Below are 16710 nucleotides of genomic sequence, written 5' to 3'. Positions count from 1 at the left end.
CTGGCCACTCCCACACGCCAAAGATTTGCCAACTGACAAAGCTAGAATCGACAGATTCGCCATGCTCGTCCGGAAGGCTGTGCGCAGTTTAGGCAACCCCTTGCGGGGTATTTTTTATCCTTCTGTCACCGTGAATCGGAGCCAGACAGCTCTTGCGCAAGCTAGATCAGTGTTGGAGAACGAACTGGACACGATTCGAGCGGGGGGCACGTGGAAAGGAGAACGAATTATCACCTCCAAGCAGGGAGCGCATATCTACGTGGACGGCAGTCATGGTGGTGAGAAAAAATGATGAAATAACCGAGCTAGCCAAGTTGGCTTGCTTGCTGCCTCTGTTGAAAACTGCTTGATGTCTTTATCGAACAATAACGTAGCTGTGCTCTGGCGGCTAATTCGCATGCCGTCAAGGAAAGTTCGACTGAGGTCATGGCTCGTAATTTTGTATGGATAGGTGTCATCTACTCAGCAGGTATATCATAATACAACGTGCTCACGTTAGGTTGGTGTTCGATATTCACACGTTCGGCGGAGTTTAAATCTCAAACAACGTCATTTATTCTTCCCTACTTAGCTTCGTTTAAGATATTGGATATTAAGCGACGTTTCAGTCTTTTCCCCTCGTTGCCTATATCCAAAGTTATAGCGTTTTGAATGTCGGACACCTCTCGTTTTGAGAGAAAATTAATGCAAGATACCCTGGAGTGTAACTTTTTTGGGGCAGTATTTGTGTGAGGTCAAGCTTTTTGTCTTAACCTTTTGTTTCTATGTTTGTAAAAGTTCCATTAGGTGCCAAAGTGATTGCATTGTACATGCCTTCATTGTAAAGGCAACAGAGGGCGCACCCGCCTGTTTTCTGTAGCGTCTTGTGTTTTAAACACAGTTCATTTTTTGACACAAAACAGCTTTTGTGTATCTCTGTCTTCTGTTTGCTGTTCAGATTTGCTACATCATGCCCCCTTCCCTCCCTCGCCCTCGTGCACTATGCACGGTCGCTGCTTTCCTGTCAAGCGCCCCCCCCCCCCCCACCTTTGCTGTGCTTCTACATATCAAGAATAGCAGCCCAGAATATTTACCTTCAACCCAACAGTCAATGAAGGTCATCACATAGCTGTTCTCAAATTCTGGTGTGCACAACAAGACCTGATCTGTTGTCGGATTTCATTCCAACTTCTACTGTAAAGTATTTAATTATTTAATTTTACACAGAGTAAAAAAGAGCCTGACTACAGAACCACCTTCATTTAAAATCAATATCACCCCCTTCGTATTCTGCATAAATGAGATATTTGGTCATTACTGTACGCAGAGCACCCCCTCAGCTGCCGTAGAGAAAGTCTGTTTGCTTTCATTTGTAATACTGTGCCCACTTCTCTTAACATCCCAGACTAAATCTGGCCTGCTGGCCAGGCACACATGACCTGGCCTAACTGAAGCCCTCAGAAAGAGTCAGGTGAAACACTAACAACCAGTCACCAGTAAATCTATGTTGTTCCTTACAGGATATTTCACATGCTGCTCACTTAAAATCACAGTCTGAATATGATTGACATTGTGCCTAGAGATACACCCATATGGCTGAAATACTAAGATTTAATAGTTTTTTTTTTGGGGGGGGGGGGGGGTGTCACAACGAATTCCAGCCTTGTCTGGCCACTTTCCTGAAATTATTTAGGGATTTGCTGAATTTTTTTACAGCTCTTCATTACATTATTATTATTATTTTTTTGGCTATGCTTTCGTTTTATTTTTCAGCTGACTCTAACCAGTTTTATTACTTGTATGTCCAGTGCAGTATAATCTACGTGCAGGTGGTATTCGCCTCCTACCTCCTCCTTTCTCCTGACCTCTGCCAATCCCCCACTCTGCAGACATATTGAACTTCTGTGCCAATAACTACCTGGGCCTGTCAAGTCACCCGGCGGTGGTGGAGGCGGGGGTGAAGGCTCTGCAGAGCTATGGAGCAGGGCTGAGCTCTGTGAGGTTTATCTGTGGAACGCAGGTAATCGCATGGACAACTGAATGGAAGACTCCCTCGCAAAAGGGCTGGGTTTCACCACTCAGTAGATTAAAAAATAAAATAAAATAAAAAAAACATGGATTCTGTTGTTGAACGAAAGGAGGTGCTGCCTGGCGGAATATATAATTTAAAAAGGGAGACTGCCGCTCTCTCAAGCTTTGATGCTTGGAATATCTTTATTGTTCAGACCAACGTCTCTAGAAACAGGTGCCAAGGGAAGCTAGAGAGTGCTGCAGTCTCCCTTAAATTAAAAAACTGGATTCACCAGTGAACTGTGCAGTTGCCAATGTGACAATGAGGCTTCACAAAGCGCAAAATATACCAGGCTGTCCTGTGTTTATTGGAGGAAAAATCTGTTGTGAATGTGTTGTTTTGCCACAGAGATCATCCACGTTTTTTTGATTGGTTGTTACGGGGTAGTGATTGACAGGTGCTGGCAGCCACACCTCTTATAGGGTTTGTGAAGTCGTGCTGCTGCTGTAATGTCAGGGTTCCTGTGAGAGTGTTTAGGCAGTGTGTGAGCCTGATGGTATGTGGACCTCTCTGTATATAGGTGTGACTTTCTGGCTTTTGTTTTTTTCTCAGGATATTCATAAGAATCTGGAACGAAAACTGGCAGAATTCCATGAGCGGGAAGATGCCATTCTCTATGCCAGCTGTTTCGACGCCAACGCTGGGCTCTTTGAGGTGCTCTAGACTTAATCATTTTGTTTCCTCCTCCATGCTGGTCTTCTGTCGTAATCCTGGACTTTTTCCCTCAGACTGCTTTTAACATTTCCCCTCATATCATACCTAGTTTTTTTAAAACCATGTTTCAACACACAACACATTGTATTTCTCAACCGTGGCAATGCTGTGTGCTGCCCTCAGTTTCAGTTCAACTCAGTGAGTCGAACTTGACTCATAATCAGCTCAATGTAGGTCATGATCTCTGTGAATGTCTCCACTTTTGCATTGTCTGCAAAAATAAATGTATAGTTGGGTGTGTTTTTGTAAGTCAATGAAAAAATAATTTTTGAAATTTTTTTTAATAAGTTAATTTAGTCAGTTTAAACGAATTTTATGCAGGCAGGCATTTGAGATTATTTGTTTTTTTGTTGTCATAACTGTAAATGGTCAGAATTCAGTCTGAACTGTAGAGTGTATCACTGCACCAAACACAAGTGTCCTAACTGGAAATCATAAGCGGTGCAAGGAGGGTCCCAGGGACTGGAAATAAGAGGGTTTGGCCTGCACAGCTGCTTGTCTGTTTGTTAGTGCATTAATACATGTTGTGTGACATCACATCATTGAACTTTGTCCCCCTGTACCCTAGGTTCTGATGGGCCCGGAGGACGCGGTTCTGTCGGATGAGCTGAACCATGCTTCCATCATTGACGGGATCCGGCTGTGCCGAGCCAAGCGGTTGCGGTACCGCCACCTGGACCTGAATGACCTGGAGGACAAGCTGAAAGAGGCTCAGGTGCCTAGTTGAGCGTGGACCGATGGAAGACTGAGCCAGATCAGCACTAGCATGCCGGCTGGGGCCTCCTCACTTCTTAATTCTGTTAAACTTTTACTTCTGCCTGAAGTTTACTTTGTCAGCCCGACTTGTTCACTGCGATGATAAAACAACTGTCTATGTAATTTTCATTCCTTTTTTATATCAATATAATCAAAATCTATGACTGGGTTAAGAAGTCAAGGTCACCTCACGAGGAAGCGTATTATCTGTTACTTTGAAGGATCGATAGTTGAAACTGTTTGAAGTGGCTCACTTAAGACCGTAAGACTTATGGGAAGAACTTGGTTTTACTTGAGAAAGATTTCACAAACTGCCCTTGTAACAGCCATTGATTTCTGGAGTACTTTCAGTGCTTCCTGGGGTTACAGCAGTGATTCAAGAGGCATAATTGGTGATTCCAAATTAGCAAGGGAAAATTAGATTTTAAAAGAATGGTAACCTAGCTCTTGCATCAACAACCTGTTATGACTGACTACTGTTTTCCTCGGCATAGTGTTCTTCACACGTTCGTTGTAGCAGTGGCACAAGGTCATAGAAACTTTTCCGTTTCAGGGTCTGCCGTTAGCATTTGTGTAAGCCCCACCCCCTTTTTTTTTTCCTCCACAGTCATCCCGGCTACGCCTCATAGTCACGGATGGGGTTTTCTCCATGGATGGTGACGTGGCGCCCTTGAAAGAGATCTGCGACCTGTCTGACCGCTACGGCGCCATGGTCTTCATCGACGAGTGCCACGCCACAGGCTTCCTGGGCCCGCGGGGCAGGTGGGGGAGGGGCAGTGATGGGTGGAAGGTGGCGAGGGTTGGGACTGGAGAGGGTGAATTTACATGGTGCACGGTGCAAAGTGAACTCGTAGCTAATGGAGTTACGGAATTCACACATTCCAGGAAGTACAGGTGTCCTTTATTTTTAAACCCATTAAGTATTTACCACTGTTCGTCTGTTAATGAGGAACATCATTTTAACAGTTGGTGCTCATATTTTAACCAGAACTGAATAACTGAGCCTGATTTGCCTTCTGAATTCAAACTGGCATAAAAGAACTCCAAAAAAAATCTAATAGCCATATAAGTGGAGGTCTTAAAGCTTTAGAATCTTTGTGTATTTACGTTTTAGTAATTTAACCTTTATCCCTTGCATAGTTTGCAAATGAACATGCTATGCAGTTATACTCCAGTGTATTTTAGTGTCTCATTTATGAGATTGATCGGGCTTCCGTTGTGTTTGCAGAGGCACAGATGAGCTGCTTGGCGTTATGGACAGAGTTCAGATCGTCAACTCTACTCTGGGGAAAGCGCTGGGAGGAGCGGCTGGTGAGTTCTGTCTCTGTTCTCATTGGTCAGAATTCCTCTCTGCCGCTTGCACAACAAGCAGTTTAACGACTGATAATAACTTACTTCAAATTCCAGAAACAATGTCTGGGATGATGTGTGAAATAATGCAACATTGTGCTTTAGATGTTATACAAAGCATGCTTTTTGCAAATGTTTTTTTCCCAGTTAAAGTTGAAAACAACGTTTCAGCTGTTAGACATCACTAGCTGTACTAATGTGTGGTCTGTACGGAGCAGAATATTTCGTTAGTAAGGATTATTTATTATTATTTATATATTATTATTCAAGTTGCACAATTAGGAGCAGAAAAGGGGGTTACATATTTACTATAATAATCTGCCATGTCTAACAGTACTAGTGTTGCGGATAATTTCTGGTACTCTGTAAATTCTGTGTGTGTTTTGCATTTAAATGGCTTTATCTTCCCCCTACAGGTGGCTACACAGTGGGTCCTAAACCATTGATTGACCTGCTGAGGCAGCGTTCTCGCCCATACCTCTTCTCCAACTCCCTCCCCCCTCCCGTAGTGGGATGTTCCACCCGAGCTGTGGAACTTCTCCTGGAATCCAATGAGATTGCTCAGTCCATGACAGCCAAAACCATGAGGTGAAGGCTAAAGGGGATTTCATTGGTTTAGTGCTTGTGAGCCGCAGGGGCGTATACACAGTGTTCCCTGCTTATACAAGCTTTTCAAATGGCTATCTATTAGCGAAAATCTAAAAATAAACCTACCCTGTTCGTCTTGCTGCAGGGTGGTGCATACACAAGGCAAAGAAAAGTGTTCTACGTCAGAAATTATTAGATTTTCACTCATTTCAGTATTCAAATTGAAACAATTTTGAAATGGCAAAACATGTCTGTCAGAAGAGATGTACAAGTCTTTATACTTAAAGGAACACTTTACAAAAAAAATCAAAATTCTTGCCCACAAAATTGTTTTCTCACTTAAATAGATGCTGTTGCCTTCACACAAATTACTCACAATTTATGTACCCTTCAGTGTTCCATTATGCAAGGCTTGGCTTTCCTTGTCAAAAGTAATGCTAGAAATACAAAACGGATGCCTACACAAAAACACATAGCAGTGCTATAGAGTCATTGCATAATAATTTTAGTTGTGGCAAATTTTTCATACAGTCTAGCAGTTAGTCATATGCAAGACACTACTTTTTCAAACGTGCCTTTGCCCTGACATGTCACAGGAAGTCTTTGGAAGTGTAGTTCTTCCTGCCAATTTAAAGTTGATGGTACACAGTGCTAAACTACACTACCCAGTCTGTGTTGCAGAAACTATTCCAATTGAAGGAAGTGTACAAAATGTAAAGATAGTAGTCATATCCTTAATGAAACTAAGTAAGTAGAAAATTGGGACCTAAGGATTGATCCAGTATAAATTCTATTTGATTTCAGGATAATGTTGTGTATGTGTCGACTAACCTTGTGTACTCTTCCTTCTCCCTCAGGTTCAGAAACGCCATGACTGCGGCTGGATTCACCATCTCCGGCAAACTCCATCCCATTTGCCCAGTCATGCTGGGGGATGCTCGGCTGGCCTCTCTCATGGCTGATGACATGCTGAAGCTTGGTGAGTGTCTGGAACACCCCTCCACAGGTCTGACCGAAGGTCACAGCTCACAGCATGCACACACACACACACACACACACACAAACAAACAAACAAACAAACGCATGTTCAGATTCAAGATGAGCAATTCCAGCACTGTTAAGAAGGAGCTCATCACACTACACTAGAGGGACAGTTGACAGATATACACATGCTTCGCTCCACCCTCTCTGTTCAGTAGCCTTCCATGCTGTTGCAAGTATACACATTTGGTCTGCCTGGTGCTTGCTGTTGTTTCACTGTCTGCCTGTCATAGACAACCAGTCATGTTTTTCTGTGCTCTTTCATATCCTTATTCACTGCACCTCATTTTGTATTACATACAAAACCTATAACTTTGACATAATCACATTATACAAATTGATGAAATTACGTAAGTGTTGCAGCATTTGGAAGTGACAGCTGTTGCGTATATATCACGTGACAAGAAGTGGTCTTTAGAGATTAGTTTTTGCTTTCAAGCAAATTATGTGTGGGAGTTGTCTTAGAGATGTCTTAACCAGCAGCTGATTGGCCTAGGAACATCAGGTGACTCATTCCCAGCCAATGGCTCAAATAATGACCATGAGGCCTCAGTTCGAGTTGAGTGATCTTGTGTAGCAGGTACACCATCATTCTAGGCCAGTATTTCCCTCCCCAGTCAGGCTGATCATTCTGCCTTTTTATTTGTTTTCAGGGGTGTATGTGATTGGTTTCTCATTCCCCGTGGTTCCGAAGGGGAAGGCCCGGATCAGGGTCCAGATCTCGGCGGCGCACTCGAACGAGGACATTGACCGCTGCGTGGATGCATTCATTCAAACGGGACGGAAACATGGTGTTGTGTCCTGAGCAGAGCAGCGCCGCTACAAAATCAAAGGGCTACAAAAACGAGAAGGATGCAACCAGCAGGCACATCAAATGGACTGTTACAAACTGGAGCTGAAGACTGAATATTAGTGCTAATTATGAAGGTCAAATGTGGTCAAGGCTATGTTCTGTATTGAAGGAATAAAGCTTGATTTTTTGTTTTTTTTAAAGCATCACTGTTCTGATGTCAATCCCTTGTGTTGAAATGGAACTGAAAGCCCATTTCCCGAAGGAAATTTGTCAAGGTCGCAAAAGTGCCTGTATATAATAAGCACGTAAAATACAAATACAAATCCTCAACCTCAGTTGCACTTGCGCATCTTATGTGAATGGGCTGTGGGCTGTCTGAAATTCATTTGTGTGAATGTGATGACGTCCACAAACACCAGGGGGCAGGAGTCCATCAAACGTAAACAATTACACATTTTGCAACAGAAATGCAAAATAAAGTGTAAATTACGATATTAAAGGACTGTTGGTTTGTGACAAACAACTGTTAATATTCATTTCGAAAAATGTTTCAGTGCCTGTCAATTATTTTTTTACATTTAAGTCTTGTGATGGTGCCCAATTGCCTCAGAAGCAATTTGTTCTTTTAAACTGCTTACAGCATAGCGCGTGTACCATTGCAACAAGTGAAATTATTTTTTTATGTGAAAGTATTTTTATATTATTTTTAGTTTTTCCTACACTACGAATCGAATCGAAACAAACACACCTTGCAATATATCAAGGTAAATGCAATGATCTTTAAAAACTACTGTATATTTAACTTATTATTGATATGGTAATATCTTTCTTACGGATTTAGACACTTTTGTTGTCCATATTAATTTTTCCATGCAGATATGAATATAATCAAAATTTCGTATGAGATGAACAGCGAATGTTTTGGCAAAATACAGACAGGACTCATTTTCGTCGGGCAATTCAGACTACTTCTTGTTACCGCCATATTATCCCGAAACAACCCTTTCCCGCCACCAAAGCTATAAAGCTCCACCTTCCAGAAATAGAAGGCGTTTCTATCAACAATTTCCAGCGAATGGCCGTCAGGAACTCACTTTAACCGTTATCTTTATACCAATGACTTCGTTTGTCAGTGTGCAGGGGATGTACGTAAAAGCGTGACGTAAAGTTTTGCCGCGAAAGTTGCAGAAGGCAGCAGCACCGGGAGAGGAAGGATAGTAAATGCGTAGGGCAGTATTTCAAACATCTATCCAACAAAGACGGGTCTATTTTTCAGCATATACTTTTGTATTGTTATTAGCATCTTTGACTTGCAGACAGCGGATTTTCTACAGCAAAAAGTCTTACTTCCCAACTGTAGTTAACATACAGTTGTAGTTCAGCTAACCAGCACAACTTCGTTGGTTGCTATTGTTTGCCTTGCTAACAATATCAACAGGACTTTGCACAATATAAAAAATAGTTTATCCGTAATTAACTGAAATAAATCAGTTGGTGCAGTATGTCCGGTTTCGACGACGCTGGAGTGTATTACAGTGACAGCTTCGGCGGCATAGATGGACCGGCGGATGACGGAGCTGTTAAGCGGAGTCAGCTCAAGAAGAGATTCCGGGAGTTTCTTAGGCAGTTCAGAGTTGGCACTGATCGAACGGGGTTCACCTATAAATACCGGTAAGCAGAAGTTCCCAATAATTAAATTGCCTCTGTGTCCAACGATTCAACCCTGTCAAAAACTTTCCTATTTAGATACGTGTTACATGAAATTGGCAAATATTCGCTAACTAGCGACCATGAGGTTTTAAGTGCATTAGCGCAATAGGCTACTGGTATCTTGGAAACTGACCTTTACTACTCTTATCACGCGACGGCTAATTTCAGAGGTTTTTACATTTTTTCCCCGAAGAAATGTTGCTAGATGGCTGGTTTTGGCTACCGCGTGAGGTGGCTGTGTATTTTGTTGGCTAAATTGGTGTGACTGACAGTCGGTACGGTTGTGTTTCAGTGATGATCTGAAGAGGCACTACACTCTGGGCGAGTACTGGATAGAGGTGGAGATGGAGGACCTGGCCAGCTTTGACGAGGACCTCTCCGACTGCCTCTATAAACTACCTTCCGAGAACCTGCCTATGGTGAGGTCTTTTTGTGGTATTTATGAATGATTGCACGCATTGGTGACCCTGATGTTCTCACAATGAATTCACGTGAATTCGCTAATACACTTGGTGTGTAGGCGTATACACCCCCGCCTTGTTTTATTTATTGCACTTTCATTCTTTTCGGCAGCTGGAGGAGGCGGCACAGGAGGTGGCGGATGAGGTGACTCGACCCCGCCCAGTCGGGGAGGAGGTGGTGCAGGACATCCAGGTGATGCTGAAGAGCGATGCCCACCCAGCCTCCATCCGAAACCTCAAGGTGAGACGGGGGTGAAGGTGGGGGCTTACCAGTGTTTAGGGAAGGTGTATATTTGCTGGCAAATATATTAGCTGTGCATACTTGCAAGTTAATACTTTTAATACTACTGAGTGGTTCATCAGTGATCCCTTTGCATGGGACCTCTGTTCATTATGGGATGTGTGAAGTCTCACTTTCCCTTTAACTAATGTGAAGGATCATGAAGGCACATGCTTTAGGTATCCCACGCACACTCACTCCTCCCTGACTACTTCTCTCCGCCCCTTCAGTCTGAGCAGGTGTCCCGTCTGGTGAAAATCCCGGGGATCATCATCTCGTCCACGGCGGTGCGGGCGAAGGCCACGCGCGTGTGCCTGCAGTGCCGCGGCTGCCGCTCTGTCATCAGCAACATCCCCCTGCCCCCCGGCCTGCAGGGCTATGCCCTCCCCCGCAAGTGCAACACGTGAGTCCCCCCCCCCCCCTCCGCCACCCTCCCTGCTGCTGCACTCTGTAATGGACACAGGAAGTGCTTGTGTGTTTCAGGTTTAAATAAAGGTTGTAGAATTGTGAAATTACAGATTACTCTCCTTAAACGAAGTGCAATCACTCTGGGGGAAATGTCGGTTGTAGCAAATTGGGTGCACAGTCTTTAATGGTTAAAGGTAAACCTTACACTATAGGTTGCCATGGTTATGGCTTTTCACCACTACAAAATGGGTGATGTCATAATAGGCTCCTGCTCGCTTAAAAAAAAAAAGATAGATTTGTAAGTGTCCTCTCCATTCCCCATCCTGCAGTGAGCAGGCCGGGCGGGTGAAGTGTCCTGTGGACCCGTACTTCATCATTCCGGACCGCTGCGTGTGCGTTGACTTCCAGACGCAACGCCTGCAGGAGTCCCCTGACGCTGTACCCCACGGAGAAATGCCCCGACACCTGCAGCTCTATTGCGACAGGTAACACGCACACGCGCACACGCACGTTCCTCTTAACACATACCTAAGCCATGCCATTCACTTGCACGTGTGTAAACACAGTTACCCAGTGGCTGCTGGGTGGCTAATTCTGTTCAGCTGCTGTTACAGGCCCCATTGTCTGGTATCGAATCCAGACCCTGCCAGTGTTCCCTACAGCCTGTCAGGGCGGTGAACACTTGACTCTAGCCTTGCCCAAGGATGGGAGCTTTTCGCATACAAAAGTGAAATTGTATTCATTGCAGCGTTTGGGCTCTTGCTTGCACTCACCTGTGCCTGTCTTTCTCAGGTACCTGTGTGATCGTGTGGTCCCGGGGAACCGGGTGACTGTCATGGGGATCTATTCCATTAAGAAAGGGGCCCAGACGAAGGCCAAGGGTGGCCGGGAGAAAGGGGCGGGCGTGGGCATACGCTCCTCCTACCTGCGCGTGGTGGGCATCCAGGTGAACACCGAGGGAGCAGGTATGACAGGAGAGCAGGTCACGCCCAAAGGCTGGCTGTGATTGGTCTAATTTACAGTTACTACACTGTGTTATTAGTACTCCTTTGCCTTTCTAATATGGAGTAGTAGAAAGGAATTGTCTAAGTATTTGTGCTTTTGGTTTTGTTCATTTATTTGTGTGGTGACAGCTTTGCACAAAATATCTGCAGTGTTTCTCTGTTCTGATGCTTGTAGTTACCCTTGTTTGGTGCATGTGGTGGTATTTTTTGTAATGGCCTGGGTGAAAAGAATCTGCTAAATGAGTAAATTAAAAGTGACCATTAAGGAAACGAGATCTGATGTTGACTCTGCTAAGATGTTCTTGTAGGAGTCTGTCAGTGAGGTACACAGTTTGGTCTAGAGCCTCTAGTCTATTACTTGACTTTGCTTTCAGTTGTTCAGCAGACACCCCAGTCCAGAGTGAGGCATTAGTGTTAAATTTGACTGTCATTAAACAAACCTACAGTGTGCTGTTAAGTGCCATAGTAGGTGGGGGGGGGGAATATAAGGACACAGTGCTATGAGAAGCGTAATGAATTTGAGAACGTAGCGTTAGATGTGTGAATGGTGGTGTATATGGAATGTGGTTGTGCGGTGCTCGTGGTAACGAGTTCCTCTTCCCCCTCAGGACGCGGTGCCACGGGGTCCGTGACCCCTCAGGAGGAAGAGGAACTCAGGGCGCTAGCTGCCTCCCCCTCCGTCTACCTGTCCCTGGCCCGCTCCCTCGCTCCCTCCATCTACGGCAGTGAAGACCTGAAGAAGGCCATCGCCTGCCTGCTCTTCGGCGGCTCCAGGAAGAGGCGCGTCCCTTTACTCTGTTAGCGGAACATTACGGTGTCCAGCAGATGCCAAAATTGGCTATTGTAAATTGCTTGTAACCCGCATGTTAACGGGTCAAATCTGTATTTAACAATTGAAAGTAAATTAATTGATTACATCAGTCTGTGTGATTGTAATACTCCCTTTGTGCAGGTTGCCAGACGGCCTGACGCGTAGGGGGGATATTAATCTCCTGATGTTGGGGGATCCCGGCACGGCCAAGTCCCAGCTGCTGAAGTTTGTGGAGCGGTGTTCTCCAATCGGGGTGAGGGGAGCCTTGCTAGTGAAATTTACAGTTGCTATTAAATTTATTTGATAAAGAACATCTCCACTAAAGGTTAAAAAACAAACTTAAGCGCCATATTGGTAACATGTTAACTGGCACTTATCATTGCTTATCAGCATACCAGTCATTTCTAACTACTGATGATGTTGCAAAGGGCCTGGCATTCTCCTTACTCTTGATCAACCATTTTGGTTGCCTTTTATTTGAGATGCATTTCTGTTCACATAGTTGAGGGGAAAAAATGGCTGGCTCCCACTGCAGTGCTCTTATTGCTAAGTGGGATTGTGGGTCCCCCAGGCAGGTTGTTTGCGTGTGAGGTACTGACCGTTTGCTCCCCCTCTCTCTCCCTCCCTCGCTCGCTCAGGTGTATACCTCGGGTAAGGGCAGCAGCGCGGCCGGTCTCACGGCCTCCGTCCTTCGGGACCCCCACACCCGCGGGTTCGTCATGGAGGGGGGCGCCATGGTGCTGGCTGACGGGGGCGTGGTCTGCATTGACGAGTTTGACAAGGTGAGTGGGCTGGCGGTTAAAATGTTTCACATTAATCCATTTTTTCCTGAATTGTGTGTTTGTTAATTAAATTTATTATTTGACCCGGTTCTAGTCAGTGTATTTTGTCTCCATTTTGACTTTCTAATCTTACAGAAGTTACATGTTTTATTACACAAAATATATAGCTGTGTTTGCAAAAAATGGATTCTGTCTGCAAGCACTGTCCCTAGTTGAGCTTTACATTTACGGCTACATAAACCTGTTTCTGGATACTTTTCCCACAAGTCAGTTGGGGTTTGCTGGCTGGATTGATAAACTGATCCTGGATCAGCAGAACCTAAAGCCTGTGTGCTGCAGTGGGAGGGACTGTGCCCATCTGTCTGTGCTTTTCAGATGAGGGAGGATGACCGAGTGGCCATCCACGAAGCCATGGAGCAGCAGACCATCTCTATCGCCAAGGTACGGTCCTTCCTGGATGTGTGGTCAATGTGCGGTCACCTTCTGGTTTGCCGTGTGGTCCCCATAGCATAAGCCCCATGCCGGCTCCCAGTGTTGTGTGTTCACAAGCTTTGTTTAAGTTCATGTATGTCAGACACATGAATTTAGTGTGTGTGTGTGTGTGAGAGTGTGTTTTTGTTTTAAGTATGTTAGCTGCTGCGCAATTTGCAGTCATGTTCTCGCACATTTCCACCATTACTCAAGTTCCATATGTGTTTTATGTTTTCATCAGTGCGATCAGCATGTTTAAAGCTTTTCAATCACAATGATTTTCAGTTGTAAATGCTGCATGTAGCAGGTGAAAGGTTTAAGTAAAAAAAAACTGTTCACTGGTGCTGGTAGAAGTGGTTCATTTTGGCTGCATTTCACATGGACCGAGTGCACGCTATTAATCGTCATAACCCCGCCCCTCTGACTCCACCCCTTACAGGCCGGCATCACCACCACCCTGAACTCGCGCTGCTCTGTGCTAGCTGCTGCTAACTCGGTGTTCGGTCGCTGGGACGACACCAAGGGCGAGGACAACATCGACTTCATGCCCACCATCCTGTCCCGATTCGACATGATTTTCATCATCAAGGATCAGCATGACCAGGAGAGGGACATGGTGAGACAAGTGCCCGGGTTCCTGTCTGTCTGTTTGTCTTGTCAGGTATTCTTAATTAGCTGCAATATCCTTGCCATAAGACAAGGTACCAAATTCCAGTCTTGGAGGGCTGCAATGCTTGCCGTTTTCTGTAGTTTCATTTCAGTCGGCTGCTAAGCTTTTAGCAAGGTGTGAAATGATGTGTGCAGCCTGTAGGCAATCAACAACTTCCATGAATCATTAAAGTGCTGTAAAGCAGTGAAACTTAGCAGACACTGGCCCTCCTGGACCTCCAGTTTTGTGTTACAGATAATGCAACTCCCCCCCCCCCCCCCCCATAGTTTTATTTATGTATTTATTTATTTATTGAAGTGTGTACTCATTGTGACCCCACCTCTCCTCATTGACCCCTCCCCACTCATCACCAGACCCTGGCGCGCCACGTGATGAACGTCCACCTCAGTGCTCAGACTCAGACGGAGGGCATGGAGGGAGAGATCTCACTGGCCACGCTGAAGAAGTACATCGCCTATGCCAGAATGTGAGTCGCCTTCCAGTCTGACTGGGACTAGAACAGGAGGGGGAATCCTGGGAACTGTAGTTCCTGGGGTCATGGTCACCATGATGGAAAATCAATTCAGGTTCTGGTTGCATGACTGGTATCTACACAGACAGTGCATGTGCCTGTCTGTACCCTCCCACATTAACGGTGGAGTGTGTGGTATTGAGCGCTAGTAAAACACCAAATAGGGCATTCCAAATCAGAAGGAGGCGATTAGGGAGGAATTTTTAATTAATTTTCATTAAGCTACTGCTCACAGTCAGTATTCCCCTCCTAGATGATAGAAAATGGCCGTAAGCCTTAAAATGCTTTCCCTGACAGAAAATGCGGTCCTCGGCTGTCGGCCGCAGCAGCAGAGAAGCTGAAGAACCGATACGTGGTGATGAGGAGCGGAGCGAGGGAGCACGAGAGAGAGAGCGACCGGAGGCCCTCCATCCCCATCACGGTCAGGTAGGTCCTACCCGCTCACTCACGACTGCCTGACACACCTGCAACCGACCATCACCAGATGTACTCACCTTTCCACAACAGTGCACACCTGACCATACTCACCCATACTCAACCACACGACCACCCATCTAAAACTGAACACTCCTTCATTCTTTACCTCGATGACCATGCCTGGCAGGACCTTACTGAACCGTTATTGTCCATGGTTGTAAGCGTCCTTGCCTCATTATCACTGCCATTATACAGGTACTGGCTTTTAATTGTGCTGCCTCTTGCAAAAAAATGTTGGTTGAGTCTCTCTTGGTAAAATAAAAGTTAAATAAAAACCAAACCTGGTACCTTTCCAGTCTGCAAACATTGATATGCAGCTACTGCATACATTCATACACGTTGCACTTCCAGTCTCTTGCTGCGTACTATGATGGCCGATTCACACGATCCTCCCCCCATGTTGACATGGATGAATCAGAATGTGCTGAAACGCGCGCTCTCTCTCTCTCTCTCTTTCCCCCTCTCCCTCCTCAGGCAGTTGGAGGCTGTGATCCGGATTGCTGAGTCTCTGGCTAAGATGAAGCTGCAGGCGGTGGCTGGCGAGGAGGAGGTGGACGAGGCTCTTCGTCTTTTCCAGGTGTCCACCCTGGACGCCGCGCTGTCCGGCAGCCTCTCTGGTATGTCTGTGCGTCCGTCCTGTCTGTCACACCGGAGCGTGCCACTTCCCCCGTATTTATTTTCTATAATGTGTATGTGTATGTGTGTGGGTGTCTGCCCAGTATTGTTTGTGTTTTGACTTGTTATGGGTATGTAAACCTGTGTGTACACGCGTGTTAACGGTGTACGCCTGTGTGTTCAGGTGTGGAAGGCTTCACCACACAGGAAGACCAGGAGATGATCTCTCGCATTGAGAAGCAGCTCAAGAGACGCTTCGCCATCGGTTCCCAGGTCTCCGAGCACAGCATCATCCAGGACTTCACCAAACAGGTGAGCCTCAGCCGTGCACCCCTGAGCACTGCCCGAGCGCCTGAGCGCTGCCCTGAGTGCCTGAGCACTGCCCTGAGTGCCTGAGCACTGCCCTGAGTGCCTGAGCACTGCCCTGAGTGCCTGAGCACTGCCGGTAACTCGGCCACGCCTGTTCTCAGATCAGCCTTTGGCTCTGTGCTCTTCTCTCTTCAAAATGCTATTTCTCATTGGATCGGTTTTGTCTCTGTGAGATGGCTGTTCTCAGATCAGTTTTCCTCGCTTCTCTCTCTCTGTACAGAAATACCCAGAGCAGGCCATCTACAAGGTGCTGCACCTGATGATGAGGAGGGGTGAACTGCAGCACCGCATGCAGAGGAAGGTCCTCTACAGGGTTAAATAGATAGAGACACACACGCGCACGCTGTGGCATTGTAAATAGTTTGGCTCAATCTGTATGTCATTCTTTATTCTGCTCTTCTGACAAGCTGAACAGCCACGCCCACCTCCAAGCCATTAATCCTGACCACATGGTTGCCAATATACAATAATGATGATTGTGATGACGGGCTTTGGGGTGTCACATCTGTAAAGGAGCTGTGGTCTTGTTTTACGTTTCCTTTATTCTTTAATCTGCAGTGTGTGAGTTGGAGATGGAGAAAGTTTTGTGTCTCTGGCACCCCCTCCCTACATGTTATTGTATGTGCAGGTTGGGGTGGGAAGGGTTAATACATTTGTTTCCCTGTATTGATTGTTAATGTAGTTTGGCACTTCACCTTTTTTGCAATGGGAAAAACTAAATAAATGATGGCATTTAGCAATGTTTACAGTGCTTGTATTGCTTTTGTGTGTGTGAAGTTTGAGATGTGTGTGTAGCAATCATTTCCTGGTCAGATTTGTCTACACTTGATTGGTCTGTATGTGAATTTG

At 45.5% G+C, this 16710-nt stretch overlaps 2 protein-coding genes across 2 annotated transcripts; both read left to right on the top strand.

The window, feature by feature from the left end:
- Window positions 1-18: 18 nt before the first annotated feature.
- Window positions 19-7627, top strand: gcat (glycine C-acetyltransferase). Its single transcript, XM_064314238.1, has 9 exons — window positions 19-278; window positions 1869-1999; window positions 2603-2704; window positions 3333-3479; window positions 4128-4282; window positions 4749-4831; window positions 5287-5458; window positions 6316-6437; window positions 7153-7627. The coding sequence occupies exons 1-9, from the start codon at window positions 62-64 to the stop codon at window positions 7302-7304; spliced, it is 1281 nt and encodes a 426-aa protein (XP_064170308.1). The 5' UTR covers window positions 19-61; the 3' UTR covers window positions 7305-7627.
- An 821-nt stretch (window positions 7628-8448) lies between these two features.
- Window positions 8449-16605, top strand: mcm5 (minichromosome maintenance complex component 5). The gene is made up of 16 exons (XM_064314229.1): window positions 8449-8963; window positions 9295-9421; window positions 9576-9704; window positions 9974-10146; window positions 10481-10636; window positions 10944-11116; window positions 11764-11935; window positions 12108-12219; window positions 12605-12748; window positions 13124-13189; window positions 13659-13835; window positions 14243-14355; window positions 14698-14826; window positions 15352-15494; window positions 15677-15804; window positions 16082-16605. Exons 1-16 carry the CDS (start codon window positions 8794-8796, stop codon window positions 16181-16183), a joined length of 2214 nt encoding a protein of 737 aa, XP_064170299.1. The 5' UTR covers window positions 8449-8793; the 3' UTR covers window positions 16184-16605.
- Window positions 16606-16710: the final 105 nt, after the last annotated feature.

The sequence above is a fragment of the Anguilla rostrata genome, chromosome 17 (genome assembly GCF_018555375.3).
Source record: "Anguilla rostrata isolate EN2019 chromosome 17, ASM1855537v3, whole genome shotgun sequence".
NCBI lineage: Eukaryota > Metazoa > Chordata > Actinopteri > Anguilliformes > Anguillidae > Anguilla > Anguilla rostrata.
Note: the sequence above shows the minus strand (reverse complement) of the source record. Positions and strands in the feature narration are given on the sequence as shown.